This window comes from Aspergillus luchuensis, chromosome 3 (genome assembly GCF_016861625.1).
Source record: "Aspergillus luchuensis IFO 4308 DNA, chromosome 3, nearly complete sequence".
Classification (NCBI taxonomy): domain Eukaryota; kingdom Fungi; phylum Ascomycota; class Eurotiomycetes; order Eurotiales; family Aspergillaceae; genus Aspergillus; species Aspergillus luchuensis.
The window spans coordinates 1,804,301-1,824,080 of record NC_054851.1 but is presented as its reverse complement, the minus strand read 5'-3'; the positions used below and the strand labels follow the sequence as shown (position 1 = coordinate 1,824,080).

General features: G+C 47.4%; 3 protein-coding genes across 3 annotated transcripts; all 3 read right to left on the bottom strand.

Annotated features, from left to right (window-relative positions):
* Positions 1-737: 737 nt before the first annotated feature.
* Positions 738-1,795, bottom strand: MRPL10 (mitochondrial 54S ribosomal protein uL15m; the record flags this gene model as incomplete). Its single annotated transcript, XM_041687156.1, has 2 exons — positions 738-1,371; positions 1,467-1,795. The coding sequence occupies 2 exons, from the start codon at positions 1,793-1,795 to the stop codon at positions 738-740; spliced, it is 963 nt and encodes a 320-aa protein (XP_041541069.1).
* An 889-nt stretch (positions 1,796-2,684) lies between these two features.
* Positions 2,685-4,700, bottom strand: AKAW2_30621S (putative mucin; the record flags this gene model as incomplete). Its single annotated transcript, XM_041687155.1, has 3 exons — positions 2,685-3,835; positions 3,888-4,161; positions 4,215-4,700. 3 exons carry the CDS (start codon positions 4,698-4,700, stop codon positions 2,685-2,687), a joined length of 1,911 nt encoding a protein of 636 aa, XP_041541068.1.
* Positions 4,701-7,742: 3,042 nt separating this feature from the next.
* AKAW2_30620S (uncharacterized protein) lies at positions 7,743-8,182 on the bottom strand (the record flags this gene model as incomplete). Its single annotated transcript, XM_041687154.1, has 2 exons — positions 7,743-8,042; positions 8,162-8,182. The coding sequence occupies 2 exons, from the start codon at positions 8,180-8,182 to the stop codon at positions 7,743-7,745; spliced, it is 321 nt and encodes a 106-aa protein (XP_041541067.1).
* Between the last annotated feature and the right edge of the window lie 11,598 nt (positions 8,183-19,780).

Here is a 19,780-nt window from a genome sequence, read left to right as displayed (position 1 = left end):
TCAATGTTGGCAGCGTTCTGATTTATTGAGTTCGATATTTTTGCTTTAGCGCATTTCGGTATACCTCTCTACTTTGTGTTCTTTGTTCTAGGCATTTCAAATCGCGGTCGGGGACATTCTTTGGGCAAGAAGAGGGTCTGGTTTTGGTTTGGTATCGCATCTTCTTTGACTTCACCTTTCCACTTGAAACAAATCGCTTCTTCTCCTGGTGGCAAGGCATGGCGTTGTTTCCGTTTCAGCGGTGAGGGTTTGCGAACAAAACGTGTCATTTCTCTATTTCTCATATCATCTGTATTACCTACCTATATCCGGACGGTCTTCTTGCTTGCTGAGCGGTTCTCTGGCTTTTTGGTGTGTCCAGTCTCTTCTCTTTTCTCAGGGCATGTGCTTTCTTGACATATGAGCGGCATTCTGCTAGTATGAATGAAATGAACAACTGGTGGTGGGAGGGGGACTTGTATCTAGCTGAGATATCAATCCACTGTGGCTAACCTAGTTATGATTAAGGTAGACGTCTGTAAGAGATCCAACATATGTAGTGTCTAGTAAAGAGAATGAAGAGTAAGTCAAGCCTAAATGTAATAAAACATATCCACAAGCATAACATAACATACAAGCATATTTATACAAGAGATGATAAACAACCAAAGGAAACACTCAACAAAACGAAACCCACAACATCATCTATACCTACCTACACCCACAGATCACACAACACACCCCCGTAAGGAAGGAAATCACCAAAGCCTATTCTCCGGCAAGACCTTCTCCTTCTTAACACCAGCAGCCGACTTCCTCTCCACAGGCGACCTAAAGAACAAACTAGGACCCTCCATCGGCTTCAACAAATGACTCAAGTATCCCCTATGCGCCGGATCCCTATAATACTCAATATCCCTTCTCTTAGTCGGATCCGGCAACCTATACGAATACCCCATCTCCTTCATAACCTTCGACTCAGTCAGAGGCTCCCCATCCTCTGCCACGGCCAACGCCTCACTCCCACTCTCCTTAGTCCAAGCCAAGGACACAAACGGATGCATCTCTCGCTTCATGATCCTCGCAATAGCAGACTTGGTATAGAATCTCGTCGTGACGGATCCACCCGCCGCCTCGACCGCCGCAATCGCAGGCGCAGACGCCCTCGACACAACGATGTGAATCGGCTGCTTGAGCACACTGTCGACGGGGACCTCGTGGTCATCCTTCTCCACGCCCCGGCCGAGAAGCTTCACGCCCTCTTTGGTCTGGTGGATGCAGCGGGATTGGGCGAGTTCGCGCACCGTGATCGGGCGCGTTGGGTCGATCCGGCCTTGGTCGATCCAGGATTGGATTCGGTCGAGGTTCACGGGGGCGAGGTCGATCGAATGCCTGTTCCATTGCCATTATCCTCATTAGCATATAGTCGTCTATCACGTAGTGAAATCTCTTCATGGTAGAAGAGCATAAGAAGAAGGAAAACGTACACATTATTAAACCCCCTCTCACCATGCACCACGATCTCAGGCGTCTGACCACCATTAAACCCAGCGGGGACTTTACCATGCTGCTTCTGACCCTTGTGACCTCTTCCAGACGTTTTACCCTTTCCGGAGGCAGGACCCCGACCTCTTCTGATGCGCTTGTTGTAGGCGCCCTGCGTATCGGAGAGCGAGGCGAGGATGTGCGCGTTCCGGCTTTGTTGGTGGATAGGAATAGCTGCTTGGGGGAGGAGGAAGGCGGAGAGGAGGTTCGTTGTTGTAGTGGCCATTGGCCGCTGCCATTGGAAGGGCAGCAATTGGAGCCGGGGTGGCATGGTGACCGCGTGCTGTTGCTGTGGTAGGTTGGGGGTTGGTGATGGGTTTGAGGTTCTTCCGCGGACAAAGATCTTTCGTTTTCGGGGAGTGAGAGAGAGGGTTGGATTGATGCCTGAGGTGTGTAACTGGGATGGGTCGGTCGGGTCGGAGCGGAGGATTGGTCGGGCCGGTGACTCGAGTAGGTACTAAGTAATTTCTACAACAGTACGCAACGATTATTACTGGATATAAGTGTTGTTTTTGTTCGTAAGAAAGGAGATGTGATAAGTGAGTGACTTCTGGTGTATATTGAATAATCTTCTGTGTATGTGTGAGTTATGGAGATATGTCTTGTTTGGAGACTGATGGTCAGTATTTCTTTGGTTATTTTAATTATAAGATCTGTCGAGTACATCTCACCGCTCGATTTGTCCGTAAGAATGTATTTACACGGAAGCGGTGAAATCAAGTCACCATTAGAATCGACAATCTATTAGATGTCTACTACTGAGCAAAGGCATTGTGTTGTGCAAGTTTTATATATTGAATATATTGAGCAGGCTTAGCCCGCTAGATCGATCTGTGATCGATCTGTAATGCAATGCAAGTAGGTGTTAACGTACAGATACCACGCCATACCCATGCTTCGATAAATCAATCAGAATCCCTCCCATGGCCAAGTATGCAAACATATCCTTCCCAGTACAAAGGCCATCTATAAATGCCAACGCCGTCATAATGCTAGGTCATAACACAGAGTGAAGAAAGTTTTGTACAGTATACACAAGGGGGCAAACATGAACGACAAGTGTGCGAGACAAGCAAATGAGAGAAAAGAATGCGAGCTTCTTCTCGTAAATCGTCGTAAAATCTAGTCGTAAAAAGTGTCTTTCGATAACGGCAAGTCATCTAATAGTTTGGGGTGGTGTGGAAGATCGGTTGCGGGAAGTGTCCATGCGGCCAAGCCTCAGGGTGCGAATATGGCAGCAAGCCCGTCTTCCGCTCAGACTTGCCAAGTGGCTGGTAGTGCATGTGCTCAAACGGGATGCGCTGCTGCTGCATAGACGTCGACGGAGGCGGGATCAACAACGTATTGACACTGCGAACCGGTCGGTAAGGCGAGTTTCGGTTTGCCAGGAAGAAGGTCGGAGAGAGGTGGTTTTGAGGAGTGTGAACGGAGTATGCAGAAACTGCGGGCGAGATTGTGCCCGATGTCATTGCGAACGGGCTGTTGTGGTGTCTGCTGGGGTCGGGCAGTGAGATGGATGTGTTGTACATTCCGTTGGCCACAGGTCCAACGGCAGTAGTAGGAACCGACGTCGCAGGTGGCATCTGCGGAACCCAGTTCGCAGAAGGGTTGTAGACCGGGGGCATGACTCGACCGGAGGGGTTAAGTTGAGACAACGCCGGCATGGTAGGGGGAAGGCTGTGAGATGGGAAGTTCGGACGGGGGAGTCGCGAGACCGGTTCGGACATGGCCGGAAGGTGAGGGGGAACACCGGAGGACGCCAGTACCGGGGGCAAGGCCGGGATGCTCGTGAGAGCTGATGATGGTGGAAGTGACGGCATTGAGGTGAGCATGTTGTTTGGCATGGCTGTCCTCTTCGCTGGTGGCTCCTCCAATGGCTCCTCACGGGACCGCTTCCGAGAGCTGGTGGCCGGTGGCAAGTCGTTCGGGAGCTGAGGTGCGCCAGTGTATGGCACGGCATTCATAGGCATAGCCCAGGGCTGCGAACGGAGAGGATCGGATGCGGGAGGCGATGGCAACTTTGTCGAAGGTGACGGCAACTGTGCCCGAGGAGATGGCACCAAAGTGGGCGACACATTGAGGACTGGCGGAGTAGGGTGTTTCTCGTTCTTTTCGGAGGCTCGAGGTGCCTTGTTGAAGTAGTCCGTGAAAAGCCCGAGTTTGACGTGCCACTCATTCCATTCCTCTTTGGACACGAACAGGTTATAGCGAATGTTGCTGAGGAACTCCACCTCCATGATGTGGATCTCTTGGACTGTGATCCCCGAGACCTCTGCCCATGTCTTGTTGGTGTATGTGTTATCGTCGAGGACTAGACTCTGTCAGTTCTCTGTCCATAACCAGTTCACGAGGGAGTGACATACATTTGTTGCCCAGCATGAGGGCAATGGTCATCAGCCGATACTCACTGCCTTTCTTTCCCCGCACACCCGGGTTGAACTTCTTCAACCGGTAGACGAAGAGCAGTGCCAATAAGATGACATTCTGGCTGACCTGCGTAGTTGACAAGATGTTTGTCACCCACTTTTGGAACGCAACAGCGGGAACTGCTTCTGGTGCAAGAGATGTGGTCGGGCTGAGGCGGTCCTCCACGGCCTTCAGTTTCGCGGTACTTTCGAACCAGAAAAGGCACGTCATCTACTGCCCAGTCAGCATCTTAGATCGAGGACGGATAGAAGAACCCAGCTTACCTGTGCTGCAAATTCAGCCAGGCTGCCTTTGCTATTGCTGATAGACGAAGGAATCTGGAGATACGACGCAACACCATTGGAGCTGGTTTTCTTCTGAGACTCTCGTTCGGAGGTCATGGTATCCTTGACCGGCGCTTGGTATTTCGGCTGGGACGAAGAGACCGCCCCGTTCGATACATCAGAAGACATGCGCGTATAATCAGACACCTTGGAATAAGGTGGAAGCTGATATCCATCGAGCTTGCCGCCATAGGAAGACGCCGGCAGAGCGCTGCAAGCGGTGACGCTATTCATATCGTTCGGAGGGGTAGGTAGACCGTCCCTGAAGGGAGCAGTCCAGGTGTAATCGGGAACTTCTGAGATAGCCTCAAGAGGTCGTTTCCTTGCGCTGAGCGAGCCTTCAGTCCGCGAGGAAGGAGCTATAGTAGGAGTGATCGGGTGGAGGGCGGGGAGATACGGTTTCGTTGAGAGGATCGGGAGAGACATATGGGTGGTATTTAAGGATGGCGTCAGGATTGAAGCAGTTGGATCGAGGATGGAGATGTAAAGGTAACACCCTTGTCAGAGAGCTCGCATTGGACTAGCTCTTGACCAAGTTGGTGTTATTCTTGAGTCGAGTGTTATTAAACACCGGGAACTTCCCAGATCTTCAATTTTCGGGCGTGGTATGCGGCGGTTCGTTGCGACAAGTCGAGACGATGGAAGCAACACACACGAGGTCAAACGAGGAAATCGCCGACAAAAGAATTGGGGTTCCAAGGGAATATCAGCCTGGCTGCGGGGGAGGAGTTGGTAGGATAGCAACAGCAGCGGATCCGGTGAATGCTGCTTTCCCAGATGGAATGAAGGCACTTAAGGGGGTGGGAATAATGGAAGCAGGGACCAAGAAAATAGGATGAAAAAGGATTATCACATAGTAAGTATATTAAATGTCAACGAAGTGTAGGAAGGGTCGTAGTAGTTATAGAAAGTAAGTAGTAGTGACAGAAGAATCGAAGATGAGGTTCTGGGTGTATAGATTGCAATAACTTAGGTTGCAAGTACAACCAGTTATAAAAAGGTATTATATCTCAGGTAATTCAAAGGGCAATTGAGACGATCATAAAGGAAAGTCAAGAGAGTTAATTTAGAACCAAAAAGGAAATCAAAGAGAAAAGAAAAAAAAAATGAAGATGGAAATGAAATAAATAAAAAAGACCTTAGATGGATAGAGAGGCCATAGAGGAGACGGAATCAATTGAATAAGGCCGAATAATGAAAATAGAAATAAAAATCAGGAAATTAATAAAAAATGAAATAAAATAAAAAAGTAAAAGAAAGGTACTAATAATGAAGGATGAAGTCAAGACATCATCCTCCATCCAGCAAATGGCTAATCATCTTCAGAGCAACTCCGCTAGAGGAGCCAGGGTAGGCTAGTTCTCGTCCGGAGAAAGTGCTGTGCCCATACAGGATAGACAGAGTTTGACCCGGACGCAGGTCCAGAGGGTTGATCCTCCTTTCTGGCCTCGTTTGGGTCGGTTCCGGTTTGGCTGCCCGGGTTTGATTGTCTCTGCTTTGTCTTGAAGAGAATGAAATACCGGTTGATGTCAGAGCCACGGGGAGGGGGGGAACAAAGTGGATGCATGCTACGGAGTAGTGGAAGGGTAACAAGGTCAGCAGCCCTAGTCCAGATCCAGCGTTAGGTTCTAGTGTCTATAGGTCATTTTACTGGTCCAGGGAGGGAGAGAGGGGGGGCTTTTTTTTTTTCGCCTTTGGGAGAATACTAGAGAGAGTACTAAGAGAGGGGGGAGCAAAAAGGAAGAGGGGTGGAAGTTCGGACAGCACCTCGCGCGGTCTTGGAATAATACGTGCCTGCTAACTCCGTAGGACCCATATCAGATCCAATAATAAGTCGGGTTTAGCGTCGCATTGCAACCGTCGTGGTGTGCCGCCCAGATTGGTCTTGCTTTTGGTTTAATTTAATTTATTTTATTTTTTTCCCTTTCCTTTTCCTATTTTTGCTTTTTATTTCCACTTTCCTCACCCTGATTAGCTACTCACACCTGAGCATACTTAGTGTTTACTTATGCGTCTCCCGTTGCAGTTGGTCTTTCTATTCTAACTAAAACGGATCAAGATGCAGTAATCATCCTGAAAGCCACAAGAAGAGGTCCTTACAACTACTACTATTACTATAGTAAAAAGCACCGATCGTAAAAGAAATTAACTTTATTAAATAGGCAGAAGTGAAAATGTATTTCTCATGGAACATCAAATAAACCAAACACAAAATAAGAAACCCACCCCCGAAGAAAAAAAAATTAATGATGATGATGAAATGAAATAGGAAGGAAGAATTAGGAAACGGAAAAAGGTAAAGATATCTTACACCAAGGGAGAAGGGGTGGGCATTGCTCAGCAGCCCCCGGGAGGCACGGGAGAGAGAGTGGACGAAGGGAGGTTTGTGCACTCTGAATGTGGTTGATCGCCAGTTCTAGTTCAACCAGGCGGAAGGCAAAGGAATGAAAACTTTCGGTACGGAATCGAACACTGCCTTCTGGTTGCTGCGTAATAATCAAACAATTCATACGGCATCCTTCCCGAAAAGCGTTAGCGTGCCCCCTTCACCTCATTAAAGTGCGCAGCAACTCGAGCTGGGGACAGGCAGGAAAAGGGAGGGGAGGGTAGAGCAAAGAGGAGGGAGGCAGGCGGGGAGCATGGAATTATGGATCGCTGCGTACGGCAGCCGTAAGAGGGTCACGGTGGCTAAAACAGTTCTAGTTAGTCCGTGGTTGGTACTGGAGGTTGGTGGTCACTACGGCGAGGCTTGCTTAGATTGGAGACTGGAGCATCCGCGAGGTGGTCAGTCACTTAGTAAGGCGCCAGGCAAAACGCAGAAAAAGTCAAACGTTCAGTTGCCGGCAAGGCGGCGCTTACCTAGTGAGGTAGTGATGGCAAGGATAGTTACTCTGCAAAGGAAGTCTGGTACCGGGTTCAGCTGTGGGTGGCTCGGGTTGTCATGGGCAAAATGAAGTAAGTTATGTGCCAGACGTACGTAGTACGTACTTCTTTACAAAACAACACTCGCACCAGTCTCACTCACTCACTTTACTTACCTCGCCCGTGTCAAGTATGGAACGGGTCCGAATAGATTGGGAGGTATGAGAACAGACTGAGTGGTTGGGCAGTCTGGTTGCAACTAAACTCGAAGTGGATTAACCCCTCTGACCCAGACAGGTAAGAGTTGCTCCGACGTATCGGTATTACCGATATAGTGTTTCTCCGTCGTGGGCACACACACACACACGCATCACACACGCCCGTCATCACCACTAACTACCCGATCCATTTTGGACAATTTTGGGAAAACTTTAGCATAGGACGATATGTTAGTCTGGCCGTTTATCCACTCGCTGTGTAATGAGGGGGCCAAGGCAAAATGTTGCGTATCCATCATGTAGGCATGTAAGGCATGTGTGAGTACGAGAATTGGATGGATAAGCTGCACACAACGATCCAGAGAGGCGTAATGAACTAAGAGACCAATCATCGGAGGAGAAGCAAAATGGCCGGGCTCCATCGATCTGTAAACACACAGCCAATCGCTGTGGGCCTGAGCCTTTCCACTCTGAATGGTTTGAGCCTGGAGAACTGGAGAACAAGGTGCTCAAGAAGCCACCCACCCACACACACACAACCCCCCTGTACCTTAGGCAGAGAGCCGGAGGGCAGCTGAGACTGAGAAGGGAGCCACTCGCTAGGTACCACTAAGTTGGGCTCGGCACCACCAGAAGCAAGACGACGCGCCCCCCCTTGTGACTTGACTTGTTGACTGCCGGGCCTGTTCTCTTTTCCCAAAGATCCTTCCAGTTAGTACTAGCGGGCATATGCGATAGTTGTAATGGAATAATGAATAGGTAATGGTGGATGACCGCGGGGCCAACCCGAAGTCTCCTGCGACTCACTTGCTGCGGACAGTGCCACATAGTAACATACCATACCTTATCCACCGCCCCCCCGGGCGATGGATGAGGTGAGTAGTCCGTCGTCGTCGTAGTGGTGGTGGTAGTATTCTAGTGAGAGTCATGACCACTTTTACCAGAAGGTTGTAGTAAATATCCACATGCAGACACCACCCGTCCAATCCGCGAGAGTGCACCACCAACTCTCGCCTGCGCCTTTTCCAGGTTCCTCTACCCCCTTCTCTGCCGTCATACTCCGCCCGGCCGTAATGTTCCGTGTATGGACCGATCCATGAAATTGGGCGCACCGTTTCTGTGTCCTTCTACGAGCCCAGAAAAGTACTCCCATTTACCGTAGTAACTTAAGTCTCCAGCAATGAAATTCGATCTGGCCCATTCGTTGTTTCCGCCACCGGTTTGCAGCCACTGCGATGACTCGGTTTCGAGATGATAGGGCGCCGCTTGCTGGTCATTCCCGGCAGGCCAAAAAATAAAATAAAATAAAATAAACCCAAAATACAAAAGTGTAAAAAAAAAAAAAAAAAAAAGGAGAACCCACCCACTTGGCCAAGGACCCATGCAGGCGCAGGCGGCTGTTGATTTGGCTTTCTTTTCTTTTCTGTACATCCTGTCAGCTGCTCGTGTACGTCCTTTATTTTTGTCATTGACTTTTGCCGAAAGGAGGAACCCTATCATCCATGGTTTGATATCACCCACATTTGCGCAGATATCCGCGGCAGTAGTCCTGAAACTAACAATGGAGGGGGGTGCGTCGCTTGATCCAAGACAACATTCACACCAATCCATCTTACCACTCCAGGGTCCCCTAGCATTGGGTGAAGGAAGCTAAGGCCCTCCTTTGGTGGTCTCCAGGCCAGGAGAGCAGAATGAAGTAATTAAAAGAATAATTACACTACCACTGCCGAGTAGTGCCAAACTACTATGTACTTACTTTTACTCACTGATGAAGACTTGCCATACCATGGCTCGATGCAAACAAGGGGAAGAATGAAAAAGGAGAAAAGTCCCTTGTAACACCGGCCGGTCGCACTTCCGATCACACACTTTAGTGAATTCTTCTTGCAAGTTGCGTCAATCAATATCATGTTCCGCAAATGGTACGAAGTCTGCAGAGACCAGAGTGGGATGCTCGGGGCGAAGACAGGATGGAGTCCGACATGGAGAAGTGCTAGCAGTATTATGGTTGGGACCATCATGGGGTGATTATGGAACTACTAGTGGCGACCAGGACAAGAGCCCTCCTCTTCCTTCGTCCGACTTGTTGGCTGGCCATGGGTCGCGGAAACGCGCCATTGCTTCGAATCATTACTGCCCGGCACGCGCTTCGAGTATAATTAGTAGTATTATTGACATTGATTATGATTTCATATACCTCGTACCGCCCGATGATCAGTAATAGTTGGCGGCTGAGTATTAATCTGTGTCTCATCTTGGGCCACTTCCGGACGCGTCTCGTTTTCTGCGTTCGGGGCGGCGAGCTGACTTCGGGGTCTGATTGTCGACCGATGGCCCTCGAACTTTAGCTAGCTAGTAGCCTTGTGCACGACGATTATCAAAGAGTCAAATCACGGAGGCTTTCCTATTCTTTACCTCGAACCCGAACAGGTTGGGGAATGACCATCCATATCGTTTGTCGCTAGCGTAACGATCGTTACCTCTCCCTGTGTGAAGTAGTGACTCTAGTTAGTTCCTTAGCAGGTGCTGCACCGTCGGAGGACTTCCCTCCCTGTCCCTAGACTGCCCGTAGTAGTGTCCTTTTTTCCCTTTTACCCTTTCTCCATTATCCACACACCCCATGCACGTACTACTAAAGTTCAGGGGAGGGGGGAAGAGTAATCCAAATCCAAATCTGATAGTTCAAGCATGGCGTTGAGAGAGTGCAAGGCCACAGGAGCAGATCAACTGAGTTGATTGATTGATGGATGCGCATCCAGTCCAGCCAGCAGGCTCCAAAGGCCTCTCTCATTCGCTCGGCCATCCAAGTGCGGCTAATGATCAACCCCCGCCGCCCCTTGGAAAGACTGGGACTGGAAAGGAAACGAGCAGAAACCAGGCCTCTCCAATCTCCATCCGCCGAGATTCAGAGGGAAAAGAACCGAATGTGTCCCGAGTAGTATGACAATCTCGTCTTAGGAAACGTGACAAAAAGGGAAATGGCAACAGGCGCATTTCCTTTTTGTTGGAATTAATGGGACGTGAATCCCTGTCTAGATTGGAGAAACACGATGGTTGGTTGGTGGTGTCTTGGACGGACTTTGATCTGATCATCAGTCCCAGAGTACTACTGTGTACCAGATTTACTTGACAATACGGTGGCCATCGGCTACTATCCATAGGTACCCTGCAGAGGGGGCTTGATATATGCCTTGCAAAGGAAGGATTCGTGCGTAATTAATGGTTGGCACCACAATATGATCAAAAGGCGCGGGCAATGATAGTGCATCGTCGGGCGAAATCCGTCTGGGATTATGGATTGATTGGCATTGTTGCGGAGCTCGTCCATACTTGTGGCTATAATTTTACCGAATCATATCGACTGCGTTCCATACTTCAATAATATAATGATGAGCGAGACTTTTGACAGCGCTCCATCTGCTACCGATCGGGAGCTGATGAATAGTTTGGTTGATTCGTATTTCCCATTGATACCTGCAAGCAGAGCGGTTAGTTGTCCCCAGTCACATCATTTCACCATCATCTCTAAATCCACCACGACAATGCCAACTGGGGATCGACCGCAGATGAATTTGCGGGCGGAATCAGATGATGCTCCATAGGTTGGATGAGAACTTGATGACGACTCAGACCAATGCAGGTGAAAATTGGCGAAGATTTGGAAAGAAAAGGAAAAAAAGCAACTGCAAACTGCACGCCACTCAATGCCGATAATGAAAGAGTGAAAGACTGATAACGTCTGGTCGCGGTGTATGTGGAGTAGTATCTACAATAGGGTGCTGTTTGGGTCTCGTATGGAGATTCGGAATAATCCCAAATAGTAAGTAGTCACTTTAGTAGCAGCATGTTGTGTAGAACCCCTGATCTTTTCCCTTTGGCGCTTGTTGCATTTTTACTGCCTTTTCGGGGTGGGTTTTCTAGGTTCCCTCTTCAACCTTCTTTTCCGGAAATAGTCGGTCAAGTCCGCGTCGCCATAAGAAAGCACCGTAGGTAGTGATAGCTCCATAGGAAACCTCAACAAAATGCATGGACGCCTCTCTGCACTTGCATATGAAAGTATGCCGCTCTGCATTCCAATTGGTATCACAGTCACTAGTTAGAAGTCTGGATAATCGCGGGCTATTCATTTGAGATGGAGGGGAAAGAGGGGGGAAAAGATGGGTAAACCATCGAATCAGAGCGCCGGAGTGTACATGCTCTTGGTCTGTGTTCCTTTATTTTTGCAGCCTGGCTTTCTGGGTCATCACGACTCAAGCGCGATACGGTGTAACAAATAAACAGAGTGGGTTTTTGGTGTTCCAGAACTTCCGGCAGAAAAAGGTGATGATGGGCTGGATGACGGTGTTGGAATTGGTCGTGGCTATTTCTGAGCTGGGAAATAAGTGGCACGCACGCTCCACTTGGAATTGATCAGTGCAAAAAAAAGAGTAACTAGACTACTTTTGTACGAAGATACTGACTGTCTCTCCCATCTCTCCATCCCATCCTCGATTAGTCCACCAACCCCGACCTTAACTTACTCACTAATGAAGATGACTCCGGCCCCCTTCGCTTTTTCAGTCTCAAACCTTCAAGGTCCATCCGGCATCCAGAATCCAGATGCGAAAACTGGGGCTGGTGGGAATCCTTGGGTCGTTTTGTCACCCGAGCACTCGGGCGCAGCGACGGGCACAGGCAACTAATTGTGCTAAACGAACAAACGGGGGTGGTTGACGCGGCGATCGAAACTTGAGAAGTGAGGCCATACTGGGTAAAAGAAAAACTCTCCAGCCTTCAATGAAGCCCCATAGTTAGTTATACGCTGCTCTTGGAGGATCTGACATAACTCGGGTAAACTGGTGGACTTGGACTTCCAGACTCCTGTGTTCACTGTTCACAGTATCCACTGAACTTCTTGGTCATTGCTGGGAAATAGTCGATGACTATGGAGCTGCTGCTCTAGTATAGTCCCTTCGTAAGCCAAACAGTAATATGCCAGAGTTGGGAAGTCGTTGTCTTCCAAACAACACTCCAGACACCGATCACCACCAGCTTAAGCTTTTTTCCTTTTCGGAGCAGTAATTCTTTTACATTCATTTCATTTTTCCTTTATTATTTACTTTTTCGTTATGTTCCTTTTTTCTGCTGATTGTCCTTGCCTTGGCGCCTGTCGAATCTTGTCTCGAACAAAATCATCTCCCTGACTGGCCATTTTGGGTTCAATGGATTTCCTGCCCCTTCTTGCAACTAATCTTGTCATTAGGCCGAACATTCATCTCAACCAGATATCTGGACCAATGATATCCACTTTTACAGGTGCTGTCATCTGCCGATGAGACGCGAGAAGAGCGCAGAAAATGAAAAAAAAGGAAGCTCTCAGGCCTATGGTCATTAGTGCTACGTATTAGCCATAACGCATCGTATAGTCGCAAGTCAAAGTGCCCTGATGATGAGCCAACGAATAAAGGCTTCCTTGCCATGGCACATGTCCACCCACTTATACTACTACTACCTTGCTATATTCGAGTGTACATCCAATGTCCGGTTGCGGTAGAGAAACCGAGGTGGTCACCGCCAGAATTAATCATCACAACACCAGAGTAGATAACTAACTAGTACTTGCTACGGATGTCGCTTCTGCAATCCGAACAGCACTAAAGCAGCAGAAGCAGCTACTGCTGCTGGTATTCACTAAGTGCCAAGGAACCTTCCTGGTCGCCTGTTGCCAGCAAGTACTTACAAGTACTTACTACCTTTGCCCGGCGCTCTAGACGATGTGACTTTGTCACTACCTAACCAGGGTGTCTCGGCATCATCCAGTTCGAATGTGGAACTAACCGCTTCCACCACTTCCGCTGATCTAGATCATCCCTATTAATCACATTATCATTATTCAATATGATGATTGAAGTAATCCTCCTTTTTTAATTCTCTCCCCCCTCTCTCAGTCTCTCCCTCTTGAACTATTCTAGTCATTCCTGTGGTACCCTGGACGGTGGTTCCGTTTCCCGACAGACTATGCACGTTCATTCGTGCAGAGGCCGCAACCAAATTCCTTCGATCCTGAACCGCCTTGGAAACCCATCGGCCTTCCTGATCGAGAAGGTATCTGGTCATCAATGACGAGGATGATGACGGCTCCAAGTGGTCATACTTAATTACACAGAGTGCAGCCTAGCTAGTACAACACCAGCAAGAATGCATCGATGTACATTTACCCTGTTCATCCGAGGTTCATTGTTCGTGATCCTCATTAACCCACCGGTGGTGAGTCTTCGTTGTGTATAGGGGGTCTCTTAACTTTCCGGGATCCCCTCCTCGGCCACACAATCATTGGGCGAAGATGAGCCTTGATTAGCATCTCGCGGTGTGTTGTCGGAAAGTCGAAAGATAGTACTAGGATGCCTACGAAAAGAAACAGATCGACACTGTCGAACATTATTAATGGGGTCGACAGTAATAATGGTTACTCGTCCTTGTACCGCGCGGCCCCGACTTGCAAATTGATTGCAGGAAACATCCCGGATTACCCAGCATCTCGCCCTCATTAATAAGGATGGTTAGATAACTATGCCGCGCCTGTGGTCGGGACTAATCCAGTCTTCCTTCATGACTCGAATCGACCTAGTATATTGCATGAACTGGCCTGGCCTATCACTAGGTAGACTGGTCGGATAACGAAACTCCTCGGAGATTTTCTTATCACGCAAGTTGCCTGGATGGTGCCGCTCTAGCCCGTGGGTTGTCATTCCCATCCCCAGTTTTCATCACCTTGCACCTTCAATGTGTCCACGAGTGATCGCATCACCGGACTGTGTCAGGATAAAATGGGCGTACGCAAGGACAAGTCCATAATTCAGATTTTTCGGGCCCGTCCCTTCCCACCTTGCTGCCCTTCCAGGCTCCTTGCATCTACTCATCCTTGCGGCTCGATATTTTCTAAACAGCTAACATTGTGGAGGGTAAACAAACAATCCTCATGGGGAGGATAAGCATGATACATCGCAACCACCGTGCGAGCTGATACTGCAGCTTAAGCTTTCGTCTAAGCCAGGCATGTGTGCAAGCTTACTGCTGGCGACCGACAGGCATGACTGCTACGTGCTCTTCAAAACCAAGGACCTCGTCGTAGTCGAGACTCGATATCCCTTCGTTCTCCCTTGAAGGCGCCGTTGGACAGGCAGCGGTTGCTCCGGTTCAGTATGAGACGAGACCAACAATCCTTGCTCATGTTGAGCCACCATCGATCACGGCCCAAAGTCAACGTGAAGGTTCGAATGCCGCCATCGTCAGTCTGACTTTCGATGCGAGGCATAGACTACATCGTAGATTGCAACTTTTGAGGAACCAGGGGAACGCATCCAGTGGTCTGATTTCCAAGCCGCCTGCAAAACAACCCTTATTCCTTCAGAAACCCGGATTTCGTAATCGTGATGAAGGTGACGATGATGATGATGAGCATACTACCAAGTAGAGCTCCTCAAAGATTGGGGAGGCGGCATACTGGATTGGTCAAGCCGAGGCTGCTCAGGAAGCACGCGGCTTATCGTCTGCTGGTCGACTTGCCGCTACGCGACCGTAGTTGATGATTAGCAATAAGCTCAGCGATGACCATTCGACAGATGGCTAGCTCAGCAGAACCTTGATATCACCGTTTGCCTCTCGCGGTGGAGGCCGTCTTTTTCTCGAGATCCATCACGATCACGAAGTCAACATTATTTACGGAGGCTTTGGCGGCATGTGCACCAGATGCATCCGTCGTAGCCACTGGAGCCTGAACTCAGCTAGGGTTCATCGCCCCGTCAAGGTTCCTCATTCGGGTTTTGTTCGCACTCTTGCCTCGCTCCTATGCTTCACAGAAGATTGTCTGGATCGGATACCATTATGGGGAAGTATCGGAAGTTGGGGACTACGTATGTACGGCCTGAAACCTTCCCCGCCGGACTAAATCGAGGTCGTAGAATTTTGTTCACCAATAATCGTGCTACTTTAAGTGGCAAGCCTCGTTTCTGTCGGGTCTTACTTTACGGCCTTGCCTTGGGAAGAGTATCTATACCGTATGCTACAGTACCACCTGAGAAACCCTCCATGGAGACACACCCTTCTTTCCCCCCAACTTACACTACGCCAGCTGAACGAACATCTCCTAAAATTAAGGAAATGATGTATCGATCTTTTCTGTTGGAGTCAATCCTCCCTTACGAAACTCGTCTCACCATCAGACCTTCATCCACCCTGGAACCACACATCCCTAGCACAGCATACCGTTCACCAACGTCCGTCCTTCGTTACTTCTATCTAAGTAGAGTTACTTCTGCGAAATCATTCACTCTTTTTACTCTCCGTGGCAGCAGTCTCCGCTCCACGCAAGAAGAAAACAAGCCGGGAGGGACACTGAGCCACCGACAACTTTTACCAACTTGGTAGCGTAGTAAAAGTACCAAAATTCTTGCCCCTGGTTCATGGAACAGGATAGATAGTACGTATTCCGATCTCTCACCCCTGCCAACTAATAGAAGGAACTATATACCGGTCTCAGTATGATCTTGATTCTTCCCACCCCCTCCCCTCCTCTTCTCTACCCACACTCAATGTCAATACCACCGCGACTGCTGCGGCTACTCTACATACTCAAGGGAGGGGTTGTGTTCTTAACCCAACCCGGAAATACCCATCGCATCCATCCATGACCCCCATGCGAACGTTTATATCATACGGAATCATTAATTCAATTAGTTACCAACCACCATCCCTCAAGTAAATGACCTAAATTGATCACACCTTTCGCTAGTGCATTAGATGCTGCGATCGTCGCTTTCTGAGATGCTGACCGCGTCTGTGGGCACCTTTTCCCCCATTCCTGCAACTTAGATGAATTGGGCTCAGCCGGTTGTTAACTATCAGCTGGCTGCTTGTCTGGCTTGGAGTCAAAAAGTAGTTAGTCCTGGACACGCTGGCTGTTGAACGTTTACACCAGTCAGTGCCTTGGTCTTTCTTTCCACGCTTGTTCAATTCTAGACCATGTGCTCAAATTACTTATGCGTATGCTTTGTATCTATTATTATCAGTCCGACCTAGTTAATAAGTTAGTTAGTTCAAGCCTGTAGAACAGGACAGGGCAGAGAGTTAGTCGGTTGACTTGTTCATCGACTAACTTGGTCTCGATAATGATATCGATGGGTGTCAATTTACCCTAAACCTAGGAAGTCTGGATTATACACATTCACTCACTTTCAGGTTTGCATATACTTACTTACACAGACAGGTCTGTGAGACCTCACGACCCTTTTAGACAGTCTTAACCAAGTTCAACACGGCATTTCCATACTAACATATGTACATAGGTACATGAAACTTTCTCAACGCTAAGAGCCAACTCGAGAGATGAGTACTACCTCGTGATAGATAAGTATCAGAAAGCAGAAAAAAGCAAACAACCAACGACGAAAAGCAAATGCCAGAAACTTAAGAAACAGCTGCCTGACAGACTAGCCTCACAGGACCAACAGTAGACCACAGCGTTCATAACAAGAGTAACATACATGTGCTTACTGACTCGTTACCTCACTTCTCCTTGTGGGTGGGTATGTTGATATCTGCCTTGAGTAGTTACGGATAATGTATGTCTGGCAGTTGGTTATGTCTATCTTACATGGTATCATCATCATCATCACTACTTCTTTATTCTCATTGCCTACTGCTCATTCTCATTTAATGATGTTGGAATGGGTTGAGCGGTGATGCCTGAGTTACATAGGACTATTGACTAATGGATATGATTCGATGGCAGTGTCAGCCGGTAATACTGTATACAAAGTAAGGCTATGTATGGATGCCAGGTAGCTGGCTAGCTAGCTAGGTAAGCTAAGCTAGTAGATAAAGTAAGCATGTAGCTTTGATCAGCTTTGGTAAGGCATACATTCTTTGTTCGTTGTCGCTGGATGATGATGAGTTGCATCTGGTTATTGGCTGCAGCATACCATGTAGTAAAATGGATGAATAGGCAGTAGGTGAGTGTCTACTTATAAACTTGTTTTCTTATTAATTTAATACTTCTGAACTTACTATTATCATTATATATATCATAGACGGACAGTCTGTGTTAATGGTGGTTGATGCGTAGCTTACCTGGTTTGTGCTGAGCTGGGCTGGACAAAGTTGGGTTGGGCAGCTTTAATTTGATACTATGACTGTTATGACTGTTTGTAGTGTGACTTTTTTTTCAAACACAGTGGACATGAACTTGTGTAGTAATATAGTAGGGGAAATAGTAGGTGAAGGTTGAGGTAAGATATCCTAGTATCTACTATCACTCATGCGTGCACCCTCAACTCTATATATTTGTATGGCATCACATTGCAACAGCAGCGGAACGGTAACTACTTACTGAGTGTGTGGAAACCCAGCTATCAGTTACATTCTGTTTACTGGTATGTGTCTATTTATCCCCATATCTGATCAACTAGATAGATGTACTTGGTGGTACTAGTATGCCTATATGCACAGATGGTATTCATTGTGCTCCTGCACAGGAGCTGAGTATACAACAGTTATAGGTTTAATTCACGTATTTATAGGTTGATCTGACTTTAGTGTTTATATATATTGTATCGAAGAGCCCACTCATCAACCCGAGTCGCTCGCTATAATTACAACAGGTTTTATCAATATTCAGTACTATCATCGATTTTTAGGACTCAGTAGGAGTGTTGATCTTACATCCATATAGGGACACAGGGAAATTGCTAAAGGAAAATATCATCTGATTCGAATTAGCTAATCTCCTAAGTTTGATATAATGATCTTCCTACTATATATACTAGCATGATGATGCTATCTGAATATACACAGATACCTCGATAGTACCATATATTGTGAGAAATAAGTAAGATATTCATGACTACTCATTCATTAACTAAGTATCATTCCTCGAAGTTCAGACATGCTGGGCTCCCGATTACCAAAAACATATTAACGCATTATCAAGTGTTCCCGACTTTCTATCCATACCGTGAGGCTTCATCAGGGCGGTAGTCTGTCCTGGCATATCAGCGTATGTCTACACGATATACGGCGTGTCTGTGTCGAAAGATCAGCTAGTCAATATTCGACGGCTGGTATGATCATCAATGATACGTAGAAATATATATATATATATACTTCAGTAGCCCCTGATATTAGTGGAGTCAACTGACGATTCTAGTAGAAAATTTACTCCAAAGGAACCACATTCTAGTTTCTCTTACTGTTTGATGGTTTGATGAGGCAACTAGACATGACTAACAAGATATCTAGATATATATTTGTTACAAATCCATGGTGGAGGAGAAAAGCCTCAGGAAATGAAGAGATGGAGGTCTCATTTGATGTATCATGCTCATAGGGAAACCAATTGATATTTTGAGAATATGAAATGGTAGGTAGAAAGACATTAACATGTATTGGTCCCATGATAGACAATATCTATTATTCGAAAGTGGAATGATAGTAATTTTCAAAAGATATAAACCCTCTTCCTATTCCTAACCGGATTAAGTTTATTGTTATATTGAGTACTGTATAGGTGATGGTTATAGAATAAATCCTTTTGTATTCATATATTTAGTAGTAAGAATGAGTTGTGAGTTGTCGGAGCTGAGAAGGATATGAGCCACCCGGAATGAGAGTGTCTCCTGGATAGACCCGCGTATCATGGTATGGAATGATTGCTGTCGGTCACTCAGTGCATCACAAATTCAAGGAGATGCCCATATATGCGTTCCATATATACTTCTGCAATAAAAGGTGGTTTACAACCATACAGGTCGCTATTGTTACTGTATGCAGATTAGTTGCTGCTGGAAGGTACTAGACCGAACCAAAGTTTCCACGAAAGTCGAACCATATACGCAATTATACAGTCTGCATAGCGCTTCATGCTTGCTCCTTGCATTATACAACCTTCTCGCATCAGCTCCCCTCTATGACCTACCAACATATGCATGTAAGCCACTGGAATCGGACAAACAGCAGGGATAGGGTTCGGCATTGTGTCCGGACAAGACCTAAAGATGGGTACCCAATAACCGCCGAGGTGGCTTGTGGTTGTACAGATACAACTGCAGATGCTCCTAGTTGGATCGCCGACTGACAAGTCAGATATGTTGTACGTGAGACAATTGTACTACATGCTCGGAGTTGCGGTATGGAGTGCCGAACATCAAGCACACCAGAGCAGTTTCGAGCGATAGTATGCCCGGTATATGTTGTGTGCGATGACCGTTCGCCTTGGATTCGTTTGTGCATAACAATACAATACCGTGCCTTGTTTATGCGTTCTTTGTATGCAACCCAGGACCGTAAGAGTCGTCGCCACTGGACGATCGTTGGTGTGACATTGCATTGAGGTAGTCGTTACTTCGAGGATCGCCAAGGGACTGGCCGCTTCTTCCATTGGTGTGTCCCTTA